Source organism: Scheffersomyces xylosifermentans (assembly GCF_036884685.1).
Source record: "Scheffersomyces xylosifermentans strain CBS 12540 chromosome Unknown RJT20scaffold_2, whole genome shotgun sequence".
NCBI lineage: Eukaryota > Fungi > Ascomycota > Pichiomycetes > Serinales > Debaryomycetaceae > Scheffersomyces > Scheffersomyces xylosifermentans.
This window is the reverse complement of record NW_027042940.1, coordinates 1,192,830-1,215,429: the sequence shown is the minus strand read 5'-3', so window position 1 is coordinate 1,215,429 and position 22,600 is coordinate 1,192,830. Positions and strand designations below refer to the sequence as shown.

At 40.0% G+C, this 22,600-nt stretch overlaps 12 protein-coding genes across 12 annotated transcripts; 4 read left to right on the top strand and 8 right to left on the bottom strand. All coding sequences in view use genetic code 12, as the record gives it.

Annotated features, from left to right (window-relative positions):
• Window positions 1-472: 472 nt before the first annotated feature.
• CAC2 (Cac2p) lies at window positions 473-2,122 on the top strand (the record flags this gene model as incomplete). The annotated part of the gene is made up of 2 exons (XM_064921397.1): window positions 473-1,295; window positions 1,359-2,122. 2 exons carry the CDS (start codon window positions 473-475, stop codon window positions 2,120-2,122), a joined length of 1,587 nt encoding a protein of 528 aa, XP_064775988.1.
• A 194-nt stretch (window positions 2,123-2,316) lies between these two features.
• Window positions 2,317-2,997, bottom strand: RJT20DRAFT_133369 (uncharacterized protein; the record flags this gene model as incomplete). The annotated part of the gene is made up of 1 exon (XM_064918216.1): window positions 2,317-2,997. The coding sequence occupies one exon, from the start codon at window positions 2,995-2,997 to the stop codon at window positions 2,317-2,319; it is 681 nt and encodes a 226-aa protein (XP_064775987.1).
• A 1,384-nt stretch (window positions 2,998-4,381) lies between these two features.
• On the bottom strand, window positions 4,382-4,870 carry RJT20DRAFT_2467 (uncharacterized protein; the record flags this gene model as incomplete). Its single annotated transcript, XM_064919361.1, has 1 exon — window positions 4,382-4,870. The coding sequence occupies one exon, from the start codon at window positions 4,868-4,870 to the stop codon at window positions 4,382-4,384; it is 489 nt and encodes a 162-aa protein (XP_064775986.1).
• Window positions 4,871-5,873: 1,003 nt separating this feature from the next.
• On the bottom strand, window positions 5,874-6,545 carry FAV2 (Fav2p). Its single transcript, XM_064919485.1, has one exon. The coding sequence runs from the start codon at window positions 6,363-6,365 to the stop codon at window positions 6,003-6,005; it is 363 nt and encodes a 120-aa protein (XP_064775985.1). The 5' UTR covers window positions 6,366-6,545; the 3' UTR covers window positions 5,874-6,002.
• Window positions 6,546-7,380: 835 nt separating this feature from the next.
• On the bottom strand, window positions 7,381-9,462 carry RJT20DRAFT_2465 (uncharacterized protein; the record flags this gene model as incomplete). The annotated part of the gene is made up of 1 exon (XM_064919360.1): window positions 7,381-9,462. One exon carries the CDS (start codon window positions 9,460-9,462, stop codon window positions 7,381-7,383), a length of 2,082 nt encoding a protein of 693 aa, XP_064775984.1.
• Window positions 9,463-10,716: 1,254 nt separating this feature from the next.
• On the top strand, window positions 10,717-12,893 carry RET2 (coatomer subunit delta). The gene has a single exon (XM_064919484.1). The coding sequence runs from the start codon at window positions 11,091-11,093 to the stop codon at window positions 12,750-12,752; it is 1,662 nt and encodes a 553-aa protein (XP_064775983.1). The 5' UTR covers window positions 10,717-11,090; the 3' UTR covers window positions 12,753-12,893.
• A 141-nt stretch (window positions 12,894-13,034) lies between these two features.
• On the bottom strand, window positions 13,035-14,243 carry PDE1 (3',5'-cyclic-nucleotide phosphodiesterase PDE1; the record flags this gene model as incomplete). Its single annotated transcript, XM_064921444.1, has 1 exon — window positions 13,035-14,243. One exon carries the CDS (start codon window positions 14,241-14,243, stop codon window positions 13,035-13,037), a length of 1,209 nt encoding a protein of 402 aa, XP_064775982.1.
• A 2,251-nt stretch (window positions 14,244-16,494) lies between these two features.
• Window positions 16,495-17,337, bottom strand: RJT20DRAFT_93064 (proteasome core particle subunit beta 7; the record flags this gene model as incomplete). Its single annotated transcript, XM_064921459.1, has 1 exon — window positions 16,495-17,337. The coding sequence occupies one exon, from the start codon at window positions 17,335-17,337 to the stop codon at window positions 16,495-16,497; it is 843 nt and encodes a 280-aa protein (XP_064775981.1).
• Window positions 17,338-17,904: 567 nt separating this feature from the next.
• RJT20DRAFT_125799 (mitochondrial 37S ribosomal protein YMR31) lies at window positions 17,905-18,585 on the bottom strand. Its single transcript, XM_064916591.1, has 2 exons — window positions 18,495-18,585; window positions 17,905-18,415 (listed from the first exon to the last, which is right to left on the bottom strand). The coding sequence occupies exons 1-2, from the start codon at window positions 18,565-18,567 to the stop codon at window positions 18,192-18,194; spliced, it is 297 nt and encodes a 98-aa protein (XP_064775980.1). The 5' UTR covers window positions 18,568-18,585; the 3' UTR covers window positions 17,905-18,191.
• Window positions 18,586-18,645: 60 nt separating this feature from the next.
• On the top strand, window positions 18,646-20,373 carry RJT20DRAFT_125796 (uncharacterized protein). The gene has a single exon (XM_064916590.1). It carries the CDS (start codon window positions 18,813-18,815, stop codon window positions 20,244-20,246), a length of 1,434 nt encoding a protein of 477 aa, XP_064775979.1. The 5' UTR covers window positions 18,646-18,812; the 3' UTR covers window positions 20,247-20,373.
• RJT20DRAFT_27587 (uncharacterized protein) lies at window positions 20,371-21,499 on the top strand. Its single transcript, XM_064919486.1, has one exon. It carries the CDS (start codon window positions 20,454-20,456, stop codon window positions 21,429-21,431), a length of 978 nt encoding a protein of 325 aa, XP_064775978.1. The 5' UTR covers window positions 20,371-20,453; the 3' UTR covers window positions 21,432-21,499.
• On the bottom strand, window positions 21,499-22,237 carry RJT20DRAFT_27535 (polyphosphatase). The gene has a single exon (XM_064919482.1). The coding sequence runs from the start codon at window positions 22,122-22,124 to the stop codon at window positions 21,567-21,569; it is 558 nt and encodes a 185-aa protein (XP_064775977.1). The 5' UTR covers window positions 22,125-22,237; the 3' UTR covers window positions 21,499-21,566.
• Window positions 22,238-22,600: the final 363 nt, after the last annotated feature.

Here is a 22,600-nt window from a genome sequence, read left to right as displayed (position 1 = left end):
TTCTTATCGGGAAGTATTTGCCAGCAAAAGCTGTGAGTGGAGATGATAAATGGTAGCTTTGGTGAGAGAGGAGAATAAGGAACACCAATATTGATATCATGAAATACAGTGTGAAACCTTGATATTCAAAGTTATTCCATTGTAATGCTAGCTGTTGATTTTTTCGTTATTACTATTATTCATGAAAATCAACGACTGCTTTACAATCTTATAGGATTGTTTGTTGAAGTGGTGAGTGTCTTCATTAGTATCTATCTTTCCTAGATACACCACCACCCACCACAGTTAACAGAAATGGCTCCAAAAACGCTATATGCAGAAAATCAATGGAACAAAAAAAATAGTCACATGACTTTTCACGTGCCTCTCCACGCGTCTTCCACTACAACCATTTTCTTGATATTCATCTTCAGATCAACAGTTGTAAAACACAAAGATCACCATTGAACAGCTAACAAAGACCAAAAGTAGTATGAATGCTTCCACGATAACCGTTCATTGGCACAACGATAATCAGCCCATTTATTCGGTAGATTTTCAGCCGAATTCACGAGATGAAAGTGGCGTTTCGGGCCGTTTGGTCACTGGTGGAGGTGATAATAATATTAGAGTATGGAAGGTTCATCACAACCATGTAGATTCCAAGCAAGGTGATGATCCGAACTCGCCGCAAAATACGTCCGTAGAATACTTGAGTACGTTGCGGAAACATACACAAGCTGTAAATGTGGTTCGATTCAATTCTACAGGAGAGATACTAGCTACTGCGGGAGATGATGGTACGCTTATACTCTGGAAATTAGCTGACAGAATACTAAAAGGCTTCGAAACTGAAGAAGAAGAAGACGACGAGCTTCAAGAATCTTGGCAAGCCATATGCCAGTTCCGTTCATCTACTTCTGAAATTAACGATATCTGTTGGTCACCAAGCTCGGAGTATATAGTAACGGGATCAATGGATAACATCATGAGAGTCTATAAAGTAGACATAAATAACAAGAAGTTGGGAGGTCACCTAGTTACTTCAATAAAAAACCACAATCACTACATACAAGGAGTCTATTGGGATCCACTTGATGAATTTGTCGTAAGTCAATCGGCAGACAGATCTGTTAATGTATATACAATTGTCAAGCACAAGAAGAAAGATGAAGTCGAAGATATCAAACTAGTTCATAAGTTCACCAAAGTCAATAACCAGTATCTTTACCACTCAGAGACGCTACAGTCATTTTTCAGAAGATTATGCTTTTCACCTGATGGCAGTCTTGTATTGACCCCGGCTGGATTGGAAAGTAATAGCGAAGAGTCAACAAGCACAGAAGGTGATACTAATATCGATGAAACTCCAGCAGCAGCATCGCAAACTACTGAATCTGCTACAAAACTTAATAACGGTTCCAATGATGATACGGTCCAGAATACCGTCTATGTATACTCTCGATCCAGCCTATTGCACACTCCCATATTAAAGATTTCCAATTTAAACAAGCCAGCAATTGCTGTGGCATTTAACCCCAACTTGTATGAAGTCACTAAGTCGGCTCATTCGATAACCAATTTGGCTTACAAGATGGTATTCGCAATTGCTACTCAAGATTCTGTTATTGTGTACGACACAGAGACCTTCTCGCCATTAGGGTTTGTATCCAATTTACATTATAGCTCCATTACAGATCTTAAGTGGGATGTTGATGGATCAAAGATAATAGTAAGTTCTACAGACGGCTTTTGTCTGATAATTTCATTCGATGAGGCATTATTTGGAACAATCCATAAGAAAATTACAGACTTTAAGAGCGAAATTGAAATAGAAAGTGAGATAGAAACCAAAGGAGGCGATAAAATAAAAAAAGAACCGCAAACGAATGATATTAATGACGATGATAACATGGACATAGACCAAGAAGAAGACAAAACTGAACCTCCAGAAATAACTTCTTCTCCAAAAGCGAAGCTGGCGACCACATCACCAAAGAAACCAGAGGTGGAGGCTGTCCCCAGTCCGAACAAAGTAACCATTGATAGTTTCTTCAACAAGTCAAAGGAAAGTACGTCATCTCCCATTAAAGCTGCCAAAAACGATAGTAAAAGACGTATAGTGCCTACATTAATAGAATAGACGAAGACTTCTCGAAAGAATGCTTATTCGAGGGTATAGATTTAACACTGCATTTTCATGTGCTGGCTTACAAGAATCTCTATAGGTAGTCTAGAATTACCATAGTTAATAAATTAATGAGCTATTTTCCTATTCTATATTGTAAGCTCATCACCAAACTCTTCGTTTCATTATGCTGATACACTTTTAGTCGACTATTTCATCACCTGCGACCAGTCTTGCTCGTTCTTCAATTGTGCTTCTAGTCTTCTTCTGGCAGACAAGATCATCTCTTGCTTTCTACGCTGTAAGCTGATATTTTTGTCAACTCCAGATGAGGTCGTAGACTCATTTTCGGCCAAGTCCTCGGGCTTGATATCGTATTTCTCTAGTAAGTTGATCAGTTTCTTTTTAGGTTGTTTAGCATTAGGCTGAGCATTAGTCTGGGCATTTGGCTGAGCATTGGCTGGAGTTTCGTTGGTAGTGGTTGTAGCATTGCTTGTGCTAGGAGCTCGGTTTGGAGTTCTGTCGGCGCCTGGAGGAAATGGCAAACCTCCCAATTCCATGTATCTGTTGATGGTGACCTCGACGGATCCGGTATTGTTCAAGTCCATGATGATCTGGTCACGCGTCAAAGAGGGTGCAATGGTCAGAACTACTTCGATCATGCCGTCGGTGACTTGTCTTCTATTTCTTGTGACACCTGTTGATCTAGCGTTGTTTCCCGTTGATCCGTGGCTACTTCCATTGGTGCTGCCGGAGGAGCTTTCTGCCAGTGATGGTGGAGAGAGGTTAACGTTGAACTCGTTGGACTGAGGGATTGGAGCAATCAACCAGCGCAAAAAGATGAATGCGACTGCCAATGTGATTATGAAAATTACTGTTGACGAGTCCATGATTATGGCTATGGTTTGTAATGATTAACACTCAATAACTCCACAATGATGTAGATAATTACGTGGTAAGAACAATAAGAAACAATAAGAAAAAACAAATCAATGTGAAATGTACTATCACCACTTCACCAAATGTCTTGTAAACTGCTTGGGAAAAAAAAAATCCAAAGACTCAAAAAGATCCAAAGATTCAAAAATATCCCAACAGATCCAACGCCGGTAGTTAAGACGACGTGAGTAATATGAACAGGAACGAGAATAAAAACAGGAAACAAAGCGTAGTACGGTACAGAAATCAAGCGAACAAACAGGAGACATAAAGAGAGAAAGAGGCTCAAGGCTTTGTTCGGAGTTCTCACAGTGCTACCAAGTTAGACTGTGACAATGTTATCGGAATGGTATGGGGATGTTATGGGGATGTTATGAGAATGTTGTGGCTCGAATGTTTGACTATGTATTTAGGTAAAAACTAACACCAGATGTGTTAAAGTATATAAGACAGTGTCTATGTGGTCAGTGTTGTATTTTAAAAAGAAGAGTAATGAAAGGATAGATTAATGAGAATGATAGAGTAATAAGAAGAGAATTGAAACTTGTTTGGGTTGTCATATGGTAATTGGTAATTGGTAATTGGTAATTGTACATGCTATTAGCAATTATCATGGGAAAGAGGAATTAACTGGCACCGAGAATAGGAGACAAGTACAATGTGCATAATGTTGTATATTGGGGTAACTAAAGAGATATGGATCTCACGAGTCTATATATTTAATTTTCAGGAAATATATGTGATATTACTCTCTAAAATGACATTAAGAAAACTTCTGAATGTTCTCCCAAATGTTAATAAACATACTCTCGGTGTTTGAGTAGTTAGCCTGGAACTCTATAGTATATACTCTCAGGTAGTTGGCTATCCCTGCTGCTAATTAGTTTTCATTTCTTTACAACTCTCTGGTTGAACTTTGGTCTGGCTGAACGTTGCCGGAGCTTCCCTTTTAGTACGTCTTAGACAGCTACCAGCATAAAGTAAGGGTTCATAATGGTACTTTCTCTCCAAATACACTCAGCAGCCGCTCTACGGGACAGATTAATAAGCAGACTTAAGTAGCACTAGTAATTACCCTGCGCTGAGTCGTCTACTCGTAGAGCCTATGATCTACATGATCCATGTTGCTTTCATCAATTCTAATTGGTATATATTACAGTTAAAGTACAGGTATGGACGATAGTTGGGATTCATCTGCAAACTCCCACGTAGAAATGGAATCTCCCTGAAATGAACCACAACGACTGGGGAGTCAAACAGATTTCTATCGTAGAGGAAGCACGAACCGTATTCGTTATTTCATGATTCGCCATCGAATTCTATAGCCGATAATGTTTATTTGAAGGTTAGCTTGAAATCGTTTTCCTGGTGCTTAACCTTGTACAAGAAATTGGTGATGATTTCATTTTCTTTAGTGGGTAAGTTCAAGAAATGGGTCTTCAAATGGTTGGCCATCTCGGGCTTAGTCACTCCACCATAGTTTGCTCTGCTCTTGTTCCTCTTGGAAAACGTCTTCTTTCCAATTTCACTGTTGAGAATGTCATTATTGATACTTATTGGGTTTGGCAAGTTCAAGTTGTACTTCCTATTGTATCTCACCAATGTGTCCTCGTCAAACTCGTCAAAGTCCAACGGATGCACCTTTGGTTTGTCCTGTGGTCCGTTTGAATTGATGTGCTTAGAAAGAAATACTTGCTGTGCTTGTAATGCTGCTTGGTTCTTGGCCTTCTGGGACGATTTCGTGGTTCCACCATTCGTTGATGAGTTATTGTGTTTGCTAGATTCCGACTCAGATGCCGATTCTTTATGCGTTCTTGGAGCCATTTTTTAATGCAAGTGAACTAGTGCCTTGTGTGTGAAAGTTATGTAAGAAGAAATATTGTAAGTATGCTGGAATGCAATTCAGTTCGTATAGTTAGTCACCATATAATAGATGATTAACATTCTGGTAAATTGTTTGAAGTGTACGCTATCAGTCACGTGCTGTTTGTGCGCATACCAAAAGTTTTCTTTGTTTCGGATTTATGCGTATACAGTATCGTTTCGATGAAGGTGTTTGAAATGTCTTGTCTGATCTTTCGAAACGAGGCGGATCATGGTTTGAGGAAGGGGCCAAAGTACATCATTAGGTGTTGTAGATCTAATCTGAAACAGAGTGTGAACAAATTTCAATGGCATGCTCCAATCCTGTTCAATTGCAATCCTTTTCAGCGATAAACAACAACTACCTCCATGCAATGGCCCTTGAAGGAAACTAAGAATGCCACTTTTGCGATGTTTCTTGTCCTCCCCTTTCTCCTCTCCCAACAGTTTGTGTCATGAACTTCAGGAGCTCCCCATGTTTCTACGACCACATCCCTCGTCAAGGTAAATTCTCCCCTTCAACAATGCTTCAATCGTCAGTCTCGTGTCCGCATATTTTCTACGTCATAAAAATAACATACTGTACATGAAACCTGTCTCTTTGTTTATTGCAACTTGAGCACAGATTTTATGGGAGGATACAATTCCGACGTAGTTTAAGGTAATGATTAAGGGGTACGCAGAAGTGGTTATGTTACATTTGATAAATAGCATTTTGGCGTCATACGTTGTAGACTGTTCGTTCCCCGGAGAATAATCTTTCGAAACTATTTTCCTTCTTTGGTTATGTAAATGTATAAAGTACGCCTCAATATTTGTGATGAGATATTGCATAAAATATGATTAGCATAGGTTAGAAGGCTTACACGACTGTATAGCTGCTTTACATGGTAACACTACTAGATATTATCGTAAATGATATGCAATTAAAGAAGGTAATTATTAAGAAGTAAAAGGACGAGACTATTGAATCCAGGCTTTTAGTAAGTCTAAGCGATATAACCAAATTCCAAATAAAACAATAAAAAGATGAAGCCGTAAAGTTGTCATTAAAGGTAGATGTGAAGCTAGATGTGTAGTGCTCTAACTCCAATCACAAAGTGATAAAGAAGGTCGATAGCAATAACGAACTTACGAGGAATGTGAGCTTCAATTTTCTTTGGTCTCTATCATGAATTATCGAACTACCAAAGGATTCGTTATTAGTTCCTGATTTTATGCTTGGGTTGACACTTAAGGTGAGGGTATTTAAATCAGAGCTAGCTGAGAAGCTGCCGATGGCATCACTTAAGCCGTCACTTTGAACGACTAATGCTAAGGATGTTGCATCTGCTAAATGGTCCTTGGAAACCACTGTTCCTTTCTGTAAATTGGTAAATGTAGCCGTGACGAGATCCGTCTGCTGGGAAACGTTGGTATCCACAATTAACGTGCTAACTGAAAGGAGTTCAGACATTGTAAATTTCTATAAAATGGATCTGGCTGTAAGTACAAACCTCTTTAATATATGAGCGAATGTGAGTAGGTATAACTGATACTATGGTATATGACGGTAAGAAGTCTTCCGAGATGTCAAGCACTGTAATATCAAAGTAAGATCTTCTCCCATCATGATGGAGAGATCCTCCTGTTTATATAATTTTTACTCGACATCGTTTTCGTTTAGTGTTGTGTTTCATAATTCAATTGGTATAGGTGCACGCTTGACTAAAACAATAAGTGGTTTGTAAATTCAGGTACGCAAACAAACAAATATTGAACAATGCAGGGGACATTACAATAACGAGATTAAAACAGGAAATAAATCCTGTTGCTCTAGTTGACGCATGTTATGTACCGGCACACTCCCCTGGGACATTCCATATTTACGTCATTGCAGAGGGAATAAAGCTTGTTTCCGGGCGAGATGTCGGAGCCATGTGGAGGAAGCGAGGTTGACAGTGTGAGGAAGCAGGAGAAAAATCTCCTCTTAGGGATGTCGATGTAGATACACAGCATTCGGGTGTGAAACTACAGCCTAACTAGTACAGTATTTGCCTATCTTGGACGGTAATGAGCAAGCAGCAGCCAAATATGTGACCCTTAGATCAACCCAAGAGATGGGGATATGGTATCCCAATGTGGTAGATGTTATACATAACGAGTTGGGTATGTTCGAATAACATAGTACATAGCTTTTCTTGTATCAATGTAAAGATCGCGCAAGAGGAATGCTGACAGAGCTAATTACACAATCAGAGATTTGCACTCCTGGATAAAGGATACGTTCTATTGTTCATCTCAATTGCTACGTAACTAGAGGTAACTGTGACCATAAGGGTATGTGTGTCAAAGAGCATTCATTGTCAGGGGATGTTGGTCTTGATAACTTCTCGTACGTTAACTTCAGGTACCAATAGGAATTCAGGTACCATTTAAGCCATCAATTTTCGCCTCGAATCCGCTTTGGGAAAAAAATATGTGGCGAAGACTTATTTGTTTCCCACGTCAAGCTTCTTCAACCCTCCGTTTTGGGACGGAAGTTTCTCTACTGTTGTGAAGTCGATATTGTTATCTCGAAGAGATAGCGTCTTGATTCGTTTGAGCAGGACTCTTTCGCTCAGCTGAATGGAAATATTATTATAATTCAAGTTCAAATGCACAAGATTCTCGGGTAAATTGTCAAAAAATGTTGAGTTGAGAACTTGTATGTTGTTACCCAAGACACTCAAGTCACGGAGTTGACTTGGGAACTTGAATCGTTTATCAAACCCTTCAATCTTATTTCTCAGTAAGTCTAATACAACAATACTATCTGGTACATTGAATTTACCTTTGCTGAGTATCCCTCCTATCTTATTATTGTATAACCTCAATGTGTGTAACTTGGGACATGATAATAGAATACAGTCTTGCAATTGATTGCTCAGCAAGTCTAATAACTTCAAGCTTTGTGGTAGTTGGGAATTGAAGGAGGAACTGCACCTGAGTTCATTCGACCCTAAGTATAAGCTAGTCAAATAGGAGAACTCGGGAATGTTTGTATTCCTTATGGATGTGATGTCATTACGTTCCAAGTTGAGACTATGCAACGTCGGAGGAAAACAAAAGTTCTCTATCGGCCCGACTTTTTGATCCAGAAGATCTATTATTTTCAATGTTTTGGGAAACTTCAACTTCGAGAAGTCTGCAAAGCCTCCCAATTCCCTCAATGTCAAACACTGCAAATTCTCAGGTATTTCAAACTCATGATCCACCTTGATGGTGTTGAATGATGTTAATTCCAATTCTTGCAAATTTGGCGGCAACTGGCATTTCCGTCCGAGAACAAGATATGACCTTCTTCCTTCGGTGATAACATCTTCAGCAAATTCCCGTATACACTCAAGGTGCCTCCCTGGGTATATCCTCCTTCTACTTTCTAGGATTAGCGATTGAAGCCCAGGTGGGAATTTGTTGAACGAAGTAATTGTATGAATGTATAAAAAGTATGAACAATCTTGAATGCTTAGTGTCTTCAACTTGGAAGCCAATTCTAATCCGTACAAATACCTGAAGTTATTGCAATTGGATAGCTCTAGATGGACCAAATTGTGTGGTAACACGAAAGATCTCAAGTCCTCGAGGATACCTCCTGCGAAAGTCAAACGCTCCAACTGTAATAAATTGGAGATGTCAATAGCGGAATGAGTGGTTGCTCTGTCCGTGTCAAATGAACAAGCCACAATGTCCAACTCCTTTAATGAAGATGGTAGATCTAGTTTGGTATAGGCATCATCCAGGAACACCAACAGTAGGTTCATTTGTAGTCTTCTTAGATTGCGGGGTAGGAGCTTTAGATCTTCCAACTGCAATCTTATGTTGTTGAAAGACAATTCTGAAAATTCAGCTACACTCTTGAAAAATAAGAGTTTATTCCCCAAATTTCCTCTCACAGACTCATCATGGCTCTTCTCTTGAATGCTCAAACTAGTCAATTTTGGTGGAAAAGCCAAAGTACTGTAATCAATCGGCAAATGAGAGTAGTTAAAAATGCTAAGGATAACGCGATGGAAGTTGTACGGTAGCGATATGATTCTATTAAGAAGTTTTATGCGACTCTCTAAAGTTTCTAGGTTATTAATATCGCTCCAACACAAGGAGAGAACTATTTTATTAGCTCTTCTTAACATATCGGGAACCGAAGTATGCAAGCGCTTGAAGTCTTCAAGATCGCATATTATCAAAGTACTGGGATGAAGTCTAGAGTACTTCTCGGCGAACTCTCTGAAATGATTGGTACCATTGATTTTAGTCTGATGACCGACCAAACTCTTGGTATCTTCTCTAGGGCGGTTATTCCAGAATTGAAATCTCATCAACTGTTCCTCTTCATCTCCAATTTCAAATGATGAGTCGTTACCCTTATGATACTTGGTGATGAGGATGCTGTTGTAGTATGCATTTGTGGCGAACAGTGAAACGTACGTCTTAGTCAGAATTAAAAACTTCAACACATCGGGGGAGAGTCTATTCACCACTTGTTGCAATATCTCCAGGGGTAGATCGCACAATTGGATGCTTTTTGGTGACATCCTAAGTGTTCTCTTCTTCAGGTACTCGAATGACTCTGTTGCATCTAATATATCGCAATTTCTCTATGGTTTTATGGTATAGAATTAGTAATAAATTGTCAGAGGCTATTATATTTGTAGTACCCCACAAATCATCGAAATAGTGATCACTATGGGGTTTATATAAGGAAATCTGTCTGCAGGGTGAGATAGGCTCTATACCCAACTATAAGACAAGCATAATTGGGCAGTTGTGGCTGTTAAAGTGACTAAGAAGGAATGGGGTTGTTGGATTAATGCTGATTTAGATGAGGTTTTGGGCCAATGGGTGGGATTTTAGTCGATTTTTTTCAGTATTATTGATGTCTATTGTGTTTATATGTATTGTGCTTTATATGCTACGAATCTTGTAATAGTTCAGATTTGGAGACAATATCTTGAAAAGGGAGAACTTAGTGGAGTATACGAGACGCATGAAATTTCGTTAATAGAACAGTAGTAGAAGGGCCATTTGTAGTCATCGAAAAATGTCGGCTATTGGCGATTTACGAAGTACTTATAATGAATCTAAGGAAAGAATTCGTTTTGATATCAGGGATCGGTTAGATAAAAAATGACACCCCCTGTTGAGTGTACAAGAGGATTAGTAGCCCCTACAGATCTATGCATTCCATACCCCAGGGAAATCCCAGGGAAAAGAAGTAAAAGTATTATATTATTCTGGATTATTTTCACCAAACCCCCACTGTGTGAAATTGACACCGCCAATCACTTTTATTTATTTTGTCTCTAATTACAATTCCATTATATAGTCTGTGTACGCAAGAAAGACTTGTTCCTTGCCCCTTGACTGAGCCTTAAAAAAGATCCGTGAGAGCGGCCCTCGTACTTTAGAGAGAACAAACTCATTTTTCTCTCATTCTCAGCTCACTGAATTTCTGTGCGCTCACTAAGAGTTTGTCACTACCACGTAGTTACATACTGTACTAAGCTAAGCTACGCACGCTAAGAATAGAGAATAGGGAATTTACTATAATATACACACATAGTACACACATAGTAAACACATAGTAAACACATCGTAAACACATAGTAAACACATAGTACACACATTGCTCACTCTGCTCCTACCTAGAATCAACAGAACCAACAGAACCAACGGAACCAACGGAACCAATAAAATGCTCACATAACTTCCACACCACCATAAAATTCCATTACCACCACCTTACCCACTCTCTCTGCTACTTTTCATCTTCATTCACATTCTCTCTTTTCCCCCTACCAATGGGTGCAACAGCCAGGACGTGTGGCCAGTCTCCGTCGCAGTCTCCGTCGCAGTCTCACGCTCAGGCTCATACCAAAGAATCCGGTCAGGCCACGACCCTCACTGATTTGAAGTTTTTGTTGACACGAAATCGAAACCGGTGTGAAGAATCCGGTCAACACCACAACAACGGTGGTCAGCGGTAACGTCTATTAACATCACCAGCGTTCAATCGAGTAGAAAGCATCTAGCAGAGATTAATTGTCGGTGACTGGTCCATTTTCGTGCCACAAAAGATAACGAAGAATAGATCAAAAAGCCCAGTGCTGCCATTTTCATCGTCCTCTAAAGGCCCTATTTTTCATTATACAGCAAGCACAGAATGGTAGTTTTAGCGGCCTCCATTTGTACCCGTGGTGGTAAGGCGCTTTTATCCAGACAGTTCCGTGACTTGAGCAAGGATAGAATCACTGCTCTTCTTGCCAACTTCCCTAGTCTCGTTTCCAACTCAAGCTCTCAACACACTACTGTTGAAGATGATAGCGTTCGTTACGTGTACCAGCCATTGGAGGAGTTCTACATAGTTTTGATCACTAACAAGACATCCAACATTCTCCAGGACATAGATACGTTACACCTCTTTGCATCCACAGTAAGCAACTTGTTGCGTTCGGTCGACGAGAGAGAGGTATTTGACCACGCGTTTGAGATCATCAGCGCATTCGATGAAATCATCAACTTGGGATTCAAGGAGAATCTCAATTTGAGCCAGGTCCAGGCTTTCTTGGAAATGGACTCCCACGAGGAGAAGATCCAGGAAATTATTGAAAGAAACAAGGAATTGGAGGCTACAGAAGAGAGAAAGAGAAGGGCCAAGGAAATCCAAAGAAAGGAATTGGCTAGAAGAAACTTGGAACAAGTACCAACAGGTGTAAACTCTCGTTCTGGCGGTTATGACTCCTACCAGTCTTCTCAGAACAACCAGTCTTACCAACCTACGTACCAACCAACACCGGTTATCGAAATGAATGCCAATCAAACTTCTAACTCCTTAGGAAGCAAGCCATCGCATTCAAGAGGTGGTTTACAATTGGGCAAGAAGCCTATTAAGGTTGTACCAGAGTCACACCAATCATTACTTTCCCATACACAGCCTGTCTTCAACCACCCCAAGCCACAGCACTTGCAGCCTGAAGCAACTCCACCAATTTCACAAAGTGCCTCGCCAATTCCAGCAAACCCAAAGGTGCCAAACAATGGTATATTGATTACCGTGAACGAAAAGGTGACGGCTGAATTGTCTCGTGAGGGTTCTATAATCTCATCTGAAGTTAAGGGTGACTTGCAATTGAGAATAAATAACGCTGAATTGGCACACTCTAAGATTTTGTTGAAGAAGAGCGCAAATGCCGCTGGTATTGACTATAAGACACACCCTAACGTAGACCGTAACTTATTCAAGACAGACAGCATAATTGGCTTGAAAGACCAGTCTAAATCGTTCCCTTCAAACGACCAAGCTTTAGGTGTTTTAAGATGGAGAGCCGTTGGAAAACAAGATGACTTCTCACTAGTTCCACTTGTAATCACAGCATGGGTTAATGTGAATGACTCTGGAGTGGCAGAAGTTACTTTGGAATATGAATTGACTTCTGACTATGTAGATGCACACTCTTCATCTAGCCATTCATCCATTGAAAATATCCAAATTTTGGTTCCAATTGCATCTTCAGATGTGGACTTGAAGGATCATAACGATAGCATTTCGTATGAGATCAGTGACATCGGTGTTATTTTCAATATCGCTTCTGTTTCTGTCGAAGAGCCACAGGGATCGTTCGAATTTACTATTCCTGCCAGCGATGAAGATGCATTATTCCCATTGGAATTGAGAATAGAACTTAGTAGTACTGATGTTACTGAGAGTGATATCTCGCTCGGTCACCTCCAAGTGATAGACGTGGTTTCTAATAATGACGATGAACAGTCGTTACCTTTTGACTTGCACTATAACTTGATAACAGATAACTACCAAGTTAACTAAAAAGACACTTAGACAAGTGATTGCACATAAAATGGAGGATTTTCCTACTATTATTAGTTCTTAGTTCTTTTTTTACATACACCTTATACACAATATTGCTAATAAATCAGTAGAGATAGAATTGAATAATCAAATCGATATTACATCCCTTCAGCTATAAAAAGGTATTTATACATTTATGACATCTCTTCGCAACTTCGAAACTGAATATACAAAATATGTACCATCTATAACGCTCAACGATCCAGTTCCCAATATATTACAGAATTAGCTAGCCAGTAGCTAGAGGACAATGGTAACGCCATTTAGTCCAATCGAGAAATGGACACCGAGTTTTTCTGATTCGTTCTTCTCATTTAAATCATGGAGAATTTGTTGTCTGGGGTCTACTATTATTACATCTTTGTCTGGCACATTATCGTCTGGCGCAGCACAAGAGCCTCGAAGGATCGGCTCCTTAACGTGATTCACGATGATGTTAAGATCCTTAAGGGGTTGTTCAATTCCAGGACTTGCCTCAAGACAAGCTTTCTCCAAGGCCTTCAACTCTCCAATTAAATGATTGGGCATCAAATGGCCGTATAGTTCTGCTTCGGAAAGCCCGTTGCAATTAGAACATTCAAGAACAATTCCCTTTAGGAGCTTCTCAGACGAGGTTATTATGGGTGCAATGTGTCGCCAAATTTTGAGGTTGTTGTCTAACTTTGATATCACATCGCTTTCGAAATCACCAAAAATTAGTACTAATTCGTTGGTAGGGTTATGCGATATCAAGAATGCTGAAGATACATAGTGCTGTTTTTGGTGACTAGATTTGGAGCAGGCACTCAAAGAGTGAGGAACGCTCCCGTTCTTCGTATTCTTTGTATTCTCGTGTTTCATCAATTCGCCATGGCTCAAATCGAACATTGTGATTGTATATTTACCGTTGTTGACGGTAAATTTCTTCCAGTAGTCTCTGGAATTTAGATTCAATATGTCAAAGCTTGGCATATTGGGCCATATAATTCCATTAAAGATGTTTTTTTGCAAAGCGTCAATTGTGTAAATAGATCCAAATATATTCTTTGGCTTCAATTTGGAAAACGATGCTGAGTTGATAACTAGAGAGGCAATGTGGTCTAGGTGTGGATGCGTTATCAAATACGTGTTCAACGAGTTAAATATATCTTGTGAAGCCTTGAAGCATGATGTAACCTGTAGATTTTGGAATGGAGTAGTGATCTTTGTTTTGTAATATGACTGGATTGCCAAGGAATCAGGATAATACTTTAACAACTTGCTAGTAGGTTCCTTGTAGTTCATTTCGTTGTAGATGATCTCTGTTAACAGGGCGAGCCCTGAACCAGCGTCTATGCACATTAATTCGTCCTGCAAATTATTGGATATGATATCATCGTAGCCGATTCCGTATGGCTTGAGCAACATGGCACATGTGCTTCCTTCCAAGGGGCCGCCTGAGGATCCTAGAAACGTTATCTCAAAACTCATGGTCGCTTGACAATCATGCAATGATTCAGAGTAAAACTGCCCGGAAGCTTAGTAAATATACCAAGGTATCAAAATTGTGGAAAAAGAACAAGACAGAAGGTCAAAATCCGTCTGCCTCTGTTTTTTTTGATGAGCCCGACCCGATAAAGGCACAGTTGGGAAGCGAAGTATTATCTAAACCGTGGAGGTAATGCAAACCCTTATATGCAATGGGGTAAATTCTAAGTGTCTTCTATTAATGTGCTTGCACTCCTCAAAAGTATGCACAGAAGGAATTACTGGAAGAACAATTGTAGGCTCACGGAGTGTAATATGGCGAGGTAAATGTTACAGGATGTTATGACGTGGAATCACCCGTTGGCACTGAGGAACAACACTATACGGCTGCGATGACCGGATCCAGGGTCTGCGTGGGTTGGTGGCTCAACAAGTGAAGTATGACTTCCAGCAGCGGAATGGACTGTCAATGTGAGGCGGATAACTAGGTTGGCGCTCTGGCTCGATCAGCGGATCTCTTGTTTCAACTTGACGTTTCTAACAGAATCAGATGTCCACCAGAAACGACTAAGGCAATTTCAAATGCACGGAACTTTTTGGGGGTTTGAATGAGGTTCCGTTGTCTGGAATGATGCAGACACAGGCTAAACTCACAGAGGTGTAGTAGTAGATAGAGAAAAAACTGGAGCCTGGAAACCAAGTGGGAATTGGGTAGTTAGGAAGAACCGAAAAAGCAAGGGCAGGACGTCCAAAAGGTCAATGCACAAACACACATATATAAATATCCAAGGTTATAAATATCCAAATATGCGTGATAAAGTTTCGTCAACTGCGCTCTATAGATGGAGAAACCGATTAGTGGGGTGAAGGTGAGTATTTTCTTTTTTTGGAACAGGGTGTGCTTCGGCACAAAGGCTAGCGAATTTAGTGGTAAAAGAGTTAGTGGGATTTAGCGTGGGACGGAATAGGCGAGAGAAAGCCAAGGATGTTGGGACGTGCAATGACTAAGACTCAGATAGAGCAGGTAAGGTCCGGAGTACTGCAGGTTTATATAGTGGGCTGGTGTTGGCAGTGAGATGGAGTATCACCATACGAGCACTTTATGTGGTGGTTGTACCACGGGTGAGGCCGCAGGTCATTAGAGGTTTATAGAAACAAGTGGAAACTTCACGAACCACACATACCACAACACACACACGATAAGGATATTATTAGGGGTAAGAGAGCTACAAAATATCTGGTATTGGCCATCACCACGCCGCGAACGGTCTTGGTGAGCCAGGTGTCTTCCTTTCCATGCGCCATGGGAAATAGAATTGGAACGCAGTCCATGTAAAAAATTGTGCTCAACAAACGCTCTCCTGTACTCAAAAGACTTCTTCGATGAAATAGGAAGCATTCTAGAAGCCCGTCTGTTTGGTATATGCAGTTGGGACAAAAATAAACTGCAAGTGTATTGTGGCCAACAACGCACCATTCAGTTGTCAACAGGCGTGAAATGCAAATCTCTCCGAATGAGGGGCTTCCATACGTGAAGTGGATGTGGGCGGGAATTTCTTGTTTCCAGAGCTGAGCTTATCCCAAGCAAATAGACTTTTTACCCCTGGTGCGATTATTAATAGCGTAAATGCTTCTTCCCCCTATACACACTACGCTGAATGTGGAGCCCTTTCAACAATCACATTAGACCAACTGAAACCATCGTACATGTTAGTCGAACAACATCAACAATACGGCCACACGGTTGAGGCTCAAGCGCAAATCGTTGGGTTGTGATTCAACAATGACAACACCACGACCCGGCCCGTGCTCCTGAGTGAGGATGCGTTGATAACGAAGTCTTAGAAAATATTCTCTCCCAAACCCAAAACCATGCCAAATGTGTGCGAGTTAATACATTTCCAGAAAATATCTAACTCCGGTACCAATCTGTGGAAGATAGAGGTTTAAAAATACTTAAAAATACCACAACCCTATTGTCACCGTTTGGAATCGTGTAATTGGGTGATTCGGTAAATGCAAGTGATGGGGAGGGGTATGCCCTTCCACACAATAGAGTTTTACTGCACCAGAGATAAACATGTATGCGGTTGATATGTACTGTAGTGACACAGACCACATCGAAAGGTTCTGTTGCAGTTGCAATAAATTACGCAGTTGTATTACGGTTAAACGATACGATATATTTTGTTTTTTATGTATTTTTATGAATAGTGGTCGCGAGCGGAAACTCGGCCTTCTACACACATAGTATCTACTGCTGCTTACTTCCGTATCCCCTGATGTCCTTAGCGAATTTCCAGCTTTGGTTCTGGACCCTCAAGTCCTTTTCATGGGTGAATGTGTAAGATGAAGGGTCGTCTTCGGACTTCTTGATGGTGACAACGGAGTACTTGTCAGCAGCTCTGGCGTCTCTGTAGAATAACACTCTCATACTGTTTTCTACGGCTTTTCTGGCCTCCTCTTCGGTAACTTTGACGTAATCAACGTCGTATGGAATCAATTGTCTCAACAAGGGAATTGCTAAGTGAGAACCAAATCCAGTGGCTAAAGTGGAAGATCCGTAGGTGACTCCTAACAAATCAATGTATCTTAAAAATGGTGTTTTGTCATCGTTAAAACCACCGACAATAATTGCATTCCATAATGGGTTCATCTTAGATCTTCTGTTGTACAAAACTCTGGACAAGTATTCGTGCACATGAGGAGCTCTCAAGTTGTGGCCTCCATCATTGTCATATACTTCTTCAGTAGTCTCCAATTCATCCAATATTCTTTCGATTTGCTGTAAGTCAGAAATGTCTCCAGACACACCAACGATGGTTTCCAGGCCCACTTTGATCAATCTTTCGATATTGTTGAATCTCAATAAGGAACCGTAAGATCCCAAGTTATCGGCCGCCATTATAATTCCGTCCTTAAATTTGAGGGCGATTACTGAAGTACCTGTAATTATGGGTTGTTGGGTGTTCATCTTAGGGAAGCTATCCAAACTTTGGTGGTCGGCTTCACGCACGGAGGCGTTAGCGATGTTGTGGTTGTATTGGCCGTATGTGTCATTGCTGGGTCTTCCCCATTGGAGTGGATTGTGGTTCATAGTGCTTAGAGAGTTGTGACTAGAGTGGATACTCAGTGTTCACTATGAGATATCAATGAAATAAGCGGTAATGTAATCTCACCGGCTTCGAACTTCGTTCACTGAAATTAATGGCAAATCGATCTACCTGGTTAAACAATGCAATATATCACACAATTGACTCTATAACGAGATGAATCCTACCGACTTCAACACAATATATTTATCAGTTTATCAGTGTACTCTGTTTTATGCTCGTTCAGTGGCGATTCTCAGATTTCTCACTTCAACAGCAAAAAGGAAATGTTTGTTTGTGTGCAGGTGGTTTGCAACAGAGGGTTACAGAGGGTACGTAGTAGAGGTAGCAGGTAGGATTTGAAGTGGAGAGAGAGGAGGAAAGGTGTCTAATTGTATTAATGTATGTAATGAAGTGTGTGGTTCATGTATCTGTAAATAATTGTGAAGAATAATGTACAATTTGAAATTCAAATTACATGAGATAGGCTAAACTCCCCAGTGGGATATCTACCATTTGAATTGTCCATACTAAGTGTCCATACATTATGAAATATGAGGAACCAAATTACGTAACCAAATGACTTTTATTGTATATGTTATATAAGTAGTTGTATGAAATAAATAGATGAGTCGTAAGTAGATGTTTGGATAGATATATAGCACAGAAATAAGACAAGAAAACTTTCTAAACGGAGCAAATTGTGTATTTCTTCAATAACAAGATTGAAAGTGACAAATTATGCATTTTCTCTCTCTATCTCCTGATGAAACATCCCATTAGTCTTAGATCTTGTAACTCCATGAGACTTTCATGCAAAGAAGCGTCTATATCGCAAGTTTGTGGTAAACGTCTTACCTTAGAAGACAACCTCGGCACCTCCACTGATGATATCCTCAATTTCGTCTTCCTTTGGAACCTTGTATCTGAATCTCTGCGATAACTGAGCTCTGGAGAAGAATTCACCTTCCTTTGGCTCAATTGGATTGCTGTTAAAGTAAGTTGAGCCTGAAGAGGCAGCTCCACCTGGTATTTCACCCTTTGGTGCCAATGGATGTGGCTTGACGGCCTTTGATATGGTGGCTACAATCGTTAGTAACTTGACATTCTCAGTTCTTGCTTCATCCGGAGAACTTTTCGGTCTCCGAATCTCTATACTTACTTGGTGCTGGATGTGGTCCACCAACAAATTTGATGAGTGGTACACGATTTAACAATCTGGCGGCGGCTCTCATGATGCTATGATATATGAATGGTTTAGCAACTAGATGCTATTACAACTCTATTCCATTTAATATATACCATCGCTGTATATAATAATCCAATTTGATTCGTCATTTTTTCCCTGTTCTTTGAGACCCGGAGAAACAGGAAAGGATGGGTACCTGCATGTGGAGACAGTATAGAAGGAATGATTGCAAAAAGGATTCATTGGTATAAGATAGAATATTTACGCTAGACTTAGTGTTGGGGGTGTTAAATGTCACAATTAGATATTAATGTTGGTAGAGGAGATGTAGGTCGATTATTGAATCGATTTGCGGGAGAAGATTACGCTAGCGGAAGTTCGAATCATGTTGTGTGTGGTGGAGATGAATGTCAAGAGTATTGCTGCAATCCTATACTGCCTGTGAATACAACAAAACACCTCGAGCCACTAGAAGTCGTACAGCCATTGCTAAATATGACACTCCAAGTCTCTGAAATGCCTCCAACTAAATCATTACCACCTTTTGATCGCCTTCCCCCAACAATTATGTGTCTACCCGCTGAGCTTGTGGCTAGAATCCTTTTCTTCGTCTTCATAATAACTGAATGTACCCTAAAAGACGTAAAATCGTTTATTACTACTTCTAGGTACTTTTATTTTCAGTTCAGGTTTATGTTGTTCTCACTCAAGCCGATTCATTTTAATGAATATAGCTTGGGGGATAGTTCTTGCTTGAATTTTAGTCATATCAGATCCATTGTGAAAAGTCCTATGATATGTAGTTGGATAAAAGACATAATCGTTGTCTCCAGAGAAAAGGGTGTTATCACGAGACGGCCAAGTTCCAAGGTGGCATCAAGCGTCATTCAGTCCCTCTTACGTACTCCAAGACCAGAAAGTTTTCAAAATTTGTTCCTACACAACTTTGATAGGTTTACGTCTTTAGAATCATTGACTATTGGCACTAATTCTTTCCATTGGTTGAGATATCTATGCTCCGAAACACCTGTAACATTGAAAAGGTTGACTATAATAATAGAGAACTACAAATTATCCAACTTCAACATTAAAATTAATGACCAAATTGAGAGGATGATAAACACCATTGACGAATGCAAATTCAAACTAGAGCTGTTCTCCATATCCAGCAACAAGGCAATTGTACAATCATTTGTGCATGTTATGTTTTGTTTGAAGTTGCAATCTAGTTTAGCTAACCCTCAGGACTTCATTCAGGCATACTTCAACAAGCAATACGTTAAAACTTTCGAGCATTATGAAGCCTCCAGAAGAATGGGTTTGCTATGGTTCGGATATTTGTTATACAAAATCTTGGATAACAGCAGAGAAACACTTACCAGTCTTGTTTTCGAGAGAATAGACATGGCTTTGATATTCAATTCGTGGTTTCCTGTTCAGTATAACTACAAATTTCCCAAGCTAAGGTACCTATTAATTGATAATGTATCTCATGTCAGACTCAATCAATGGATAGGACAAATGGAGTTAGCTAACAGCACCTTGCGAGACAACTTCAAACACATGCACGTTCTTTTGAACGATACCATCCACCAAGCACTTCTAGTTAAAGAATTTACCCATTTTGAGAACGGAAACGTCCCCGGTCTGAAGCCATGGATTTTAAAGAAAAACGCCCCAAGAGCACTTCAGAAGTATCTTCAAGAACTACAGACTCTGCCATGATTAATAGTGGACAGGTGCAATTCGCAGCTGCAAAATCCTGATGTCCTGAATTTAAATGCGTGTATAACAATTCTGAGCGGCTAAGAGAAAAAAGGACCAATGAAAGAATTCAACAACGTTGTTACATACTGTTCTTTTCCATACTATAACTAACTAGAGGCAGCTGTTATATTTATATATATAGAATAATAATTAATACAAATCGTAATGACTGATGCTAAATTACTGAGAACTTTACAAAGGTTCCAGTCGAAAATTGACAGTGGTTCCTTTTATGAGGCTCACCAGACGTTGAGAACAATCACCAACAGATACGTGAAGGCTAAGCAATACAAAGAAGCCATTGATTTGCTTTACCAAGGATCCAGTATTTTGTCGAAAAACAAGGAATTTGCTTCTTCTAGCGACTTGATAAGTTACTTGATTCAAGTTTACCAAGAAAGTGGAGTTTCTGCTCAAAAGGACAAGGATCTCAAACTCAAACTTATCGAATTGATCTCCCATTTACCTGATTCAGACCCAAGTTTGAATGATTTGGCCAAACAGAGTGTCAATTGGTCGCAAGCTGACGGGGACAAGTTTGGTGATGTGGAATTACATCATATTTTCGGAACCAAGAACTTAAATTTCCTCAAAAATGACAATGGAGAGAATATTAAAACAGAAGATGACAGACAGAAAGTCTTTGCCATTACAGAATTGCACTTATTATTGGGAACATATGAGTCTGTTCCATTGTATATTAATTACTTGTATGACTGGTACAAGCAAAATTCAGAAGATATGGATGCGGGGTTGTTCTTAAGTAGAGCTATTATTAATTATGCTTATTTGAAGAACATCAAGTTTGTCAATGAAGCAAAAGATCTCTACTTGAATCTCTTGACAAAGGACAATCACAAGTTTGAAAAGATAAAAGAAGACGACACCGAAATTTTGTACTTCGAGCAATTTCCATTAATCAACTACATACAATTGCTTGTGATCACTATTTCCAAGGAAAATGATTCGGCTAACGGTCAGAAGTTCCTCAAGTTATATAACCATTACAAACCAACATTATCATCATATGATCTCACTCCATCTGTGGAGTATTTGGGCAAGGTCTACTTCAACTTGAATCTTGGTAACTCAGGGGGACTGCAAAATATGTTAGCTAATCTTATGGGAGGATTATTTAAATAAAATGTCATTGTATAGATGTCTTTTGAATGCATGGATTGTTTCTCAGATATGTTCGATTCTTTGGAATCTTTTGTATTATGATATATAGTTTTCTAGTTTCCTAATTTTGTCCCCTTTAATAACTCCCCTTAACCTCTAGTAATCATCAACCGAGGCATCTAGCTCATTGGTATCTTTTAGTATATTGGTGTGGTTCAATGCTTCAATGAGCTCAGGGCGCTTTGCTAACAATAATTCGTGCTTGGCCTCGGAATACGTACACCAACGCCTATCTCTCTTATTTGACTCTGGCCACTTTGTACTCAATTCATCCACAATCATCTCGTAGAAGTGGAATTCGGTCTTAGGGACGACAACATGAGGGTCAAACTCTCCTTTAATTACGGGAGCTTTGGTCCCACGCGAGTCTAACACCACGGGTAATTTCTGGGTAATCTTACCCTCAACGCCGGCTTCTTCCCATGTTTCTCTCACAGCGGTCACTATGAAGTCGTCAGTTTCGTCCAATTCAATACCACCTTTAGGCAATACCCATCTTCCTGGGTGAGACGATGACAGGATCATGATCAACTTTTCCTTAGCAGCGTCCAAGCAAATGCAACCAGCAACCATTCTAGCTCCCGTTTCTGGGTTGTAGCGCTGGTTGTCTCTTCCCACTCTTGATTCTGTAGGTTTATCCTTCTTTGTAGCCATATTTTCTATGCAATTGTGTATATCAGTTGCTGTACCAAAGAGCTAACTCTTTACCTGTCCTGACTTTCTGTCGTGAAAAACTAACTTAAACTGTGACTCAAACTCAACTGAGAAAACCTCCCCTTGAAACAAAACCTCCCCTTAAACGTGGAGAAAGAAAAAAAAAACATATCTCACACAGGTTATCAAAGTGAGTTGAGGTTTTCAGGCAATAGAAGTAATCCAGCTAATCACAGGGTACAAAACTAAGTAAGTGAGGTACAATCGCACAGGCATAGGGTGAGTGAGAGTGAGAGATACTGTGTAAGATACTGGGTGAGACACTGACAAAGAGAGAGACACACTGACAAAGAGAGAGACACACTGAGAGAGGAGACACTTAGTGAGACACTGACTGAGACTCAGTGCAGAAAGAAATCATGCCCCCCGCACACAGAACATAACGAAGAGTAGAACACAGGAACAGAAAACTGAAC